A 9,326-nucleotide genomic window follows, 5' to 3' on the forward strand; every position below is an offset into this window, starting at 1 on the left:
GGTACGAAGACTGGGAGACAGATGAGGATGAGGAGTCTTTGGGGGAGGAGGAGGAAGAAGAGGAGGAAGAGGAGGAGGAGGTCCTAGAAAGCTGCATGGTGGGGGTGGCCAGAGACTCTGTGAAGAGGAAGGGAGACGTCTCCCTGCGGCCGGAGGATGGAGTATGGGCCCTGCGCCTCTCCTCTGCGGGCATCTGGGCCAATACTGACCCTGAGGCTGAGCTCTTCCCTGCACTGCGGCCTCGGAGGGTGGGCATCGCCCTGGACTACGAAGGGGGCACCGTGACCTTCACCAACGCCGAGTCACAAGAGCTCATATATACGTTCACGGCCACCTTCACACGGCGCCTGGTGCCCTTCCTGTGGCTCAAGTGGCCCGGGACACGTCTCCTGCTGAGACCCTGAGCCCTGCACCCGCCGGCCTGCGTGACCCCCGACGCCCACCAACGCCCCCCTGCTCTGGGAACCCGGGACTGTGCTGGGGACCTGGTGTCTGGCAATAGCACCTGGAGCAGGTGGGCCCCACGCCGCCTGTGGCCGTGGCGCCTGGAGGCTCACTCAGTGCTGCTGCTGCACCAGACAGCTGTAGTCAGGCTCTTTCCTCAGCCCCCAGGGCTCCCCGTGCACATTTCTGAACTGAAGGCCACAGGGGCCCCTCTTCTTCCCACCACCTTTGACCCAGCTCAGCACTCTCCATGCTGATTTAGAGAAGAAACAATGTTTTGCTGCCCTGTCTGGCATCCCTCACTGGCTGCTCTGGCAAGAGCAGGTGACTGTGACGCCCGAGCCACATGCTGTCCTGCTTGCCCAGACCCTTTCTGCTGCCTGCATTCCCCAGCACTTGAGACAGCCCACTGGCCCCAACTCAGCGTCTCACACCCCCCCGCACGCCCGCGAGTGGACACGGCACCCGCCCGCGGTCTCCCGGGCTGCGTAGAGAGGCCTCCTGGAGCGCCGCGGCGCGGGCGTCGGCATGGGCTCCGCGCTTCTCCGGGAGAGGGCTGAGTGCCGACGGGTCTGCCCTGGAGGAGGCCCGGCGCCCTGGACCCACCTGCGGACTCGGGGGAAGGACCCGCGTGCTGTGGCTTTGGTTCACCGCTTGTGACCCGCGGCCAGTGCGGCCCGTGGGTGTGGCCTCAGGAGGGAGATTGTCCAGGGAATCCAGGATGTCCCGCTCTTGACCCGTCACCAGAAAACACCAGGGCAACTATCTGGTCCAGCCAAACCTGGAGTCCGGTCCCTGCCCTGGACGCCGGGGCAAGTCTGCGGCGGGGCACGACTCACACGCACAGCCCGTTCTTCTAGGGGAAGGGCAGTGGGCACAGGAGAGGGAGACGGGACTCCCCGAGGTCGCCGGGTCCTCGGGCCAGGAGAAGGGAGCCGCCCGGCCTCCGTCCCCGTCCCCGCCTGTGTCCAGCGCCCTGTCGAGCCCGACCCCAGCCCGTCAGCAGAGCCTGCCCCAGAGACCACTGGCCTCCACACTGTGTGGGACTTGCCTCCTGCATGTGTCCCGTGCTGCCGGTCACACGTTCACCTGTTCCCGCCTCCGGTTTTATAAGGAGGGTGTCCCCTCTGCTTCCCTGCGGCATCGGCTGCAGTGTGGGCACACAGGTGCTTAATAAAACCTTGATGAATGCGCAGCCTGGGCTTACACATATTTTATGAGAACTCAGATAGCCCCAGACCTTCTTGGTCTGGCTCCAGAGAGGTTCCGCGGACAGAGTGGTCCCAGGCTTTGCTCCCGCGCCCCTTCTGGGACACGTACCTGCATCTCTGCTCACCATTCTCTGTTTGCTCACACACTCTTTGCACATACACTGTCACCTGTTTGCACACACATTCTTTGCTCACATGCTGTTTGCTTGCATACTGCTCACACGCTGTCGTCTGTTTGCACACATTCTTTGCTCACATGCTATTTGCACACATGCAGTTTGCTCATGCTGTTTGCTCACATACTGTTTACACACATGCTGTTTGTTAACACGGTGATCACACTGCTCCCACACTGTTTGCTGACCTGCTGTTTGTTCACAAGCTGTCTGCACACACACTGTTTGCTCTCATGCTGTTTGCTCACACCCTGCTTGCTCACACAGTTTGCACACGTGCTGTCATTTCTACACCCCCAGACCCCAGACANCTGTGATTTACCAGGGTTCGCATCCCCAGGCCCTGGCCCAGGATCCACGGGTTAGGAGCAGGGGACAGGCAGAAAGACAAAGGTAAAGCTGAGACATGGGAGACAGTTTGACACAAATAGACTGGGGGCGGTGGGGGGGGGGGATGCAATGTTTTGTTCTGACGATACTGATGCCTGGCTTTTGTACCTATGTCCTGGTCACTTTTTTCCTGATGTTCCGTGAATGTTCAAAAAGACTGTGTTTCTTGTTGAGTCTATGGTTCTATGATGATCATTAGATGAACCTTATTTTTGTTATTCAAGTACACTATTTTTATTAGGAAAGTCTCATTTTGTGATTCAAATATTCTCTATCATTACAATTTTTTTGTCTTTGAGTGTCACTGACTGAAAGAAATGTGTTTTAAAATCTGCCATTAAGTTCTTTTTGTAACTGACCATGAATTGTTAGATGTGTTAGAGCTTAGAATCATTAGTTTCCAGATAAACTGTTCCTTTTACCAGAATGTAGTGTCCCTGTTTCTTGCACCAAATAATACTTCTCGCATCGAAGTATGTTTTCTCTGATAGTAATACAGTTACATCAACTTCCCTGTCACTGTCACTGCCCAATATATTGTTTAAAAATTTTTTTTAATATTTATTCATTTTTGAGAGAGAGATAGAGTGCAAGTGAGGTGTGGGCAGAGAGAGGGGACACAGAATCCAAAGCAGGCTCCAGGCTCTGAGCTGTCAGCACAGAGCCCAACGCGGGGCTTGAACCCACCAGCTATAAGATCATGACCTGAGCCGAAGTTGGATGCTTAACTGACTGAGCCACCCAGGCACCCCCCAGTATATTATTTTTAATCTTTTAAAAAAAATCTTTGTTGAGTTTATTAAGTTTTCTTTATTCCATTGTTTCTCCTCTCCTGGTTTGGAAGTTACATATTTTCTTTCTCTTTATCCATAAAATTTTACGTGCATGCTTGAATTAACACAAAATAAAGTGTATCAGTGTCCGTCTGTCCTTCCAACAATAGAAGACCTTGGAAAGTTTTAACTCAGATCACGCCTTCATCTGCATGATGCTATTATTCATAGCTCTGTCTCACATCTGTGTTGTTTCCAGTCTCGCACCGTGAGAACAGTGCTGCTAAGTGGGTGCCTGACCCTGGCTGAGGTCGTGAGTTCGAGCCCTGCGGGTGAGCTGGAGCCCCATTTCTGGTAAAACAGGAGACCTGTGTGAGCCCCACTTCTCTCTCTGTCTCTCTCTCTGCCCCTCCTTCTCTCTCTCTCTCTGCCCCTTGTGAGACTCCTCTCTCTCCCCCTCTTCTCTCTCTCTCTACCCCTCACTCACTTATGCCCTCTCTTTCTCTCTCAAGACAAAACAGACGAAGAAACAAAAAAGGGCGCCTGGGTGACTCAGTCAGTTAAGAGTCCCACTTCAGCTCAGGTCATGATCTCACAGTTCATGGGTTCGAGCCCTACGTGGGGCTCTGTACTAACAGTTTGGAGCCTGGGGCCTGCTTCAGATTCTGTGCCTCCCTCCCTCTGTCCCTCCCCTGCCCATGCTCTGTCTCTCTCTCAAAAATAAAAATAAAATAAAAATTTAAAAACCCACTGCTGCTAAGTATATTTCTGCATCCCTCCTGATGTATATATATGCAAGGGTTTGTCTGCATATACACATAAGTGAAATTTGGGCCATAACATGGTATGTTTTCTGTTCTACCAGTTAATGCCAAGCTGTTTTTGAAAGTGGTTGTATTAATTCACACCCTGCTGGTGGTGTCTGAACTTCCTCACTGCTCTTCATGTTTGGTAACGTCAGCCCTGGAAACCTGTGCCCAACCGGCAGATGTAACAGAATCTCACTGTGGTTGTAATTTGCATTTCCTGGGTTGCTAAAGAGGGTGGCTTTGGGTTTCCTCTCTGGGTACTGCCTGCTCACATCTTTCGTATTTTTCTCTGTGGTGTTCTTGCATCTTGACATGCAGTTTTAGATACTCTGGATTCCAGTCTTTTGTTCATTTTAAGTATGGTCAGTGTCTTTTCCTAGTTTGTGCCTGACCTCTTCACTCTCATTTGATGTCATTTCAGAAGTTCTTAACTTAAATGCTGGGGAATTGATAGATCTATACCTTTGTGGTTAGTGCTTTGTTCATTTATTTACTTATTAGTCTTACTTAAGAGATCTTCCCTTACCCCAAGGTCATGGAGATATTCTTCTATCTTACCTTCTAAACATTTTACAGCATTTCCCTCACACTTTGATGTGTAACTTACCTGAAAACAGTCAGTGCACTCTTTAGTTTGATATGCCTCCAAGGAGTCCCTATTATTGCTGGTCCATAGAATTAATGTTTATGTTTGCTCACCTGTTTGCCAGTTCTGAGCTGCCACACAACAATGTTGTCAGCAGCAGCATTGCTGAGTGTTACAGTGAGCCAGGCAGTGCGCCCAGCACTTTCACATGTTGTGAGATAGTAGGACACATATATATAGGTCTCTGCCCCCAGTTCCTGGCCCGGAGCTCCTAAAACCCTTGTAAGTTTCTAATGCTAAGAGCATCAGGAGCACCTCTTGTTCTGATGAGGGGACTCTGGGTGGACTTGCGGATGGGGGCTGGTCCCCAGAAAAGCCAAACCACAATTAGAAGCTTGGAATCCTCAGCCCTCTCCCCCACTCTCCAGAAAGGGAAGAGGGGCTGGAAGTGGAGTTAATAATTCATCCTGCCTACATGAGGAAGCCTCCATAAAACCCCAATAGTACAGGGTTGAGAGAGCTTCTAGGTTGGTGAACACACCCACAGCTGGAGGGTGATGCACCCCAAGTCCATGGGGACAGAAGCTTCCATGCTCGGACCCCCATGCATCCCCTGTGTCTGTTCATCTGGCTGTTCATCTGCACCCTTTATCATTCCTTAAAATAAGGACAGATACGAACAGAGTCCGTGTTTCTCTGAGTTCTGCGAGTCACTCTAGCAAATTAATAGAACCCAAGGAGCTAGTCAGTCAGAAACCACAGGTGATAATCTCAGCATCTGGGGGGGGGAGGGGGGACAGTCTTGTGAGACTGAGCCCTCCCCTAACCTATGGGATCTGATGCTGTCTCCAGGTGGAGAGCATCAGAATTGAGTTAAATTATAGGACACCCAGCAGTTGTCACAGAGAATTGTTTGATGCGGGGAGAATTCACATACCTTGTGACCAGAAGTGAGTGTGTTACATGTGAGTGGGACGGAGACTCACAGTAGGGAAAATCTGCATGTTTCTCTCCATAGAAGGGAAAAAAATCTGTGTTTCTCATTGCACATGTATTGTCTCATTCCCTCCTTATAACAATCCTAAGATGGGCATTTGCTCCCCGTTTTCAGACAAGGAGACTAGAAGTTTAGGGAGATTAAGCAAACCTCCCTAAACTCACACAAGTAAAACGGGAGTCAGGATTTGAACCAGGGTCTCCCTGTTTCAAGAGCCCATGGTTTCCACTGAACACAATGGTATGAGGTCATTGCTTTGCCAGGACCTGGGAGAGAATGCTTGAACTTGCTCCCCAGTCCTATGAGAAGCGAGGTGATGCTTTACGGGGTAGAAGCCCACTCCTCAGGCCCTCAAGTGCACAGCTCCATGAGGATAGGCATTAAGACTCACAGATGGGAGGGAGCCTATAGTTCTTAGTCCCTGGGCTGATGGGATGATCCATTCCGGAGGTTGAATCATCATCAAGCAAGAGCTCGTTTCCCCGGGGCAGGAACCTTGGTTTGTATGCATATTCACTGTCCCTTCTGCATGGTTCTTGGGGGCACCCAGCCACTCTCAGGGTCTTTAAACAAAGAGACTTCTGTGACCAGATGATTCTGGTGGCAATGGCTTTATTGTCATGAGGATAATTAGCTGTGTGTCCTCGTTCTAAAGGGGGTGGGAAGGAGAGAATATACAAAACTAATACTCACTGGTGAAGGCCACATAGTCCCAGATCGAAGGTAGTGTACACAGCGGCTCCCACTACAATGTTTTTGTTCTTCTGTGGGTTTGAGTACATGTTTTTAATTCCCTGTTCTGACTCTCAGTCAATGAAGCTGCACTACTCTTTCAATTCGGGACACACCAGCCCCAGAGACACAGGAAAGCTGGGCATGACCAGCCCCGGCCCCACTTCCCCCTTCTTCCATGGGGCTATGAGTTCTGCTACCCGGTTCTCTCCGTCTGGAGTGTTGCCTGGACTTACTTAGCCCAGATCTTTCACTTTGACCACAGACTTTTCAGTTACATGTGAGAAAAAGAATGGAGATTGCCCTGCTCCTAAATAGGTCCTTTTTGGTATACATTTAAAGGGTTCACACCAGTTTGACCCTGACTCTGCAAACCACTCACTGAGCCTCCTGCCAGGGTCTCAGTCTAGGAGAATTTGTCCCAAGTCCAAACACAAGCATTAAATGCTTATTAAATGCCAAACATAATACCAAGCCCATTACATGTTGTGATATTGTGATTCAGTCAGATGACCAAAATATAGTTCTCGTATATATTTGGTCTTTGTCCACAGTTCCTGGCTCACAGCTCCCAAAACCTTGGAATTTCCTGAGCCATGTTTTGTTACAATTGTGGCTCTCTTATCCTCAGTTTCGGAAATCTTTTCAGAGTCATAAAGGAGAAATGGATATCTTGTTGATAACAGGCCCCTTTCCTCCACAAGTGGGCTTATGTTAAAAAGGTGACTTTTGGGAAGCACATAAGAATGAGAGCTGGTTGCCAGAGGTACCAAAAATGAATCAGGAACCGACCTCATTTCTGGGGAGTGGAAGGGAGGGGCTGGAAATTGGCTCAGTCTCCAGTGGCCAGTGATTTTTTTTTTTAATATTTTTATTTATTTCTAGGAGAAAGAGAGAGAGAGAGAGAGACAGCGTGAGCAGGGGAGGGTCATAGAGAGAGGGAGATACAGACTCCGAAATAGGCTCCAGGCTCTGAGCTGGCAGTCAGCACAGAGCCCGACGCGGGGCTCAAACCCACGAACCGCGAGATCATGACCTAAGCGAAAGTCGGACGCTTAACCGACTAAGCCACCCAGGCGCCCCCAGTGGCCAGTGATTTAACCAGTTATGCTTCCATGTGCTACCATGCTGGTCCCCAAGCTTCACCAAGACAGAAGTCCCCTTTGTTTGAGACCTGCCTCATATAGCTCTTCTCTGAATGTTGATTCAGATCTTTTAATATCCTTTGCAATAAATCAATAATCTAGTGAGTAAACATTTCCTGAGTTCTATGAGCCACTCTAGAAAATTAATTGAACCCAAGGGGAGGGTCATAGGAATGTCTTTTTAAAAATTTTTGTGTGTACACATTTAGTTTTGTAACAAAGCAACTTGTACACTTTTAATGTTTGAAACTGAACTTTCCAGTGAAACAAAAAGAAAATTTAAAAATAAACACAAACAAAATTACAAGAGAATGTCAATTCCAAATAAGACCCTACAGGTTAGGCTGAATCTCCCATCGAGTGGCAGGGCTCAAGTCATCATTAGGAGATAATTTTATTTTAAAAGCATCATCTTCAACTGCAAGGATGTCCGTTAAACATCACAATTAAACATGCCAAAGGAGAAGCCACGTTGTCAAAATACCCACTTAACCAATGCAAACATCTCAAACCCACCCTTTGCTGACCTTCTATAACCCCATTTTTTAAAGTTTTCTTTTTAAACAAGAGAAAGTAGACAGATACATGTTGGTAAATGCTAACTGCCCATAGTCACATAGAGACACAGTGTAATCTGTAAGCCCTACAAACAGAGAAAGGAGGGGGAAAGCTAGAAGTCTATGCACTACTACACAGGGGTCTAGCACCCTCCAGCTTCCAGCAGAGCTAAGTGAGCAGAAAGTTTTTCTTTCTCCCCACAGTGGTGTTAATTCCATAAAGTTTTTGTTGAGACAGGAAGGGATAAAAATGAATTTGGAACAGAAAGGAGTAGAGACTCTTTTCCCACTGTATTCTGCTCAAGGTATTTCCCCCCAAAATAAGTTGAGAGCCATGGTATAAAGGGAGAGAAAAGAGACTTCAAAAAACAGGGCGAATGAGCACAAAGGAAGAGGGGGAAAGACTGCAAGTTGCTCCCAGGGATTGGAGACAATTTGAAAAGGAAGGTTGGAATCCATCAGTGTTCCATTAGTCATCTTCTCCATCACCCTCCTCTCCTTCCTCCCCTGTCGGAGGCCGCGCCGGCTCCGACAGGTCCAGGGGTCCCTGAAGGATGGACGGTGTCGGCGAAAGAGAATGAGAGAGCCCCGAGATTCTTTCTGATCACCAGGCAGGCATCTCTGTCCTGTCGGTTTTGGTATCTTTATTTTAAGGTTCAGCAACAAGATGAAGTCATAGAAAGGAATTTCTTACAATGGGAGGCCTTTTGTGATATCAATTAACAGAATGTTCATAGTGAAAAACAGCATAACATACAAGTTAAATTGTATATAGATAAGCTAGGAGTTATTCTGTCTGGCCCTCAAGAAGATAAATGTTTCTGAATTGGTTTATTTGTGGAAACTAACATGGGGGCCCTAAATTGTCAGTCTTTGCACCTGGGTTTATGTTTTAGCTACTCTTATCTATCCTCATCCCAGTTGCCAGTGTAAGGGAGGGTGTTTGTGGAATGTAGGCCTTGAGGAAGGGACTGCTATGCTTCACCAATTAGCAAAGATACATGTAGTAACTTATGTTCTGCCCTGAAATAGGCTCTTTGTCTCAGGGCCAGGCTCAATTGTAACTCTTGTGTTCTTAACCCCTTAAGTCTTGGATCTGCAAGGCCCATAGGAAGAGCCTTTTGACAATTGCCCATAGAGCTTTCATCTAAAGTCTCTTTTGTAAAGGCAGGAATATGCTTTTCCTTATGAGGTATCTGTATTCAGAATATGGGTCTGATATGGAATATTGTGAGGCCTGGTCAATACCAGCAGGCTCATTTCCAGCATGAGCCAGTAGTAGCAGAAGGAGATACGAGTCTTCATTTCTCATGGCAGAAGCTGTGCAGACATTGCCATCTCCTTCCTGTGACTGCCATCCAAAGAGGCCGGTGCGGCTCCCGGCACTCCCCCTCCTCCTCATCTTCATCTTCTTCACCTTCATCCTCATCTTCTTCATCAATATCTTCCAATCCTCCTCCCCCCCCTCCTCCTCCTCCTCCTCCTCCTCCTCCTCCTCCTTCTTCT

The 9,326-nt window shown here is 48.6% G+C and overlaps 1 protein-coding gene and 1 pseudogene across 1 annotated transcript in view; one reads left to right on the forward strand and one right to left on the reverse strand.

The window, feature by feature from the left end:
- The window catches only part of TRIM26 (tripartite motif containing 26), a 14,843-nt gene extending 13,204 nt beyond the window's left edge, over positions 1-1,639 (forward strand). Inside the window, exon 6 of the mRNA XM_077760159.1 lies at positions 1-1,639. Within this exon, the coding sequence (XP_077616285.1) occupies positions 1-404 (404 nt within the window). The 3' untranslated portion in view covers positions 405-1,639.
- A 7,482-nt stretch (positions 1,640-9,121) lies between these two features.
- Positions 9,122-9,326, reverse strand: part of LOC144228332 (protein SET-like) — a 2,893-nt pseudogene continuing 2,688 nt past the window's right edge.

Source organism: Crocuta crocuta, unplaced genomic scaffold (assembly GCF_008692635.1).
Source record: "Crocuta crocuta isolate KB4526 unplaced genomic scaffold, BGI_CrCroc_1.0 scaffold411, whole genome shotgun sequence".
Lineage (NCBI taxonomy): Eukaryota > Metazoa > Chordata > Mammalia > Carnivora > Hyaenidae > Crocuta > Crocuta crocuta.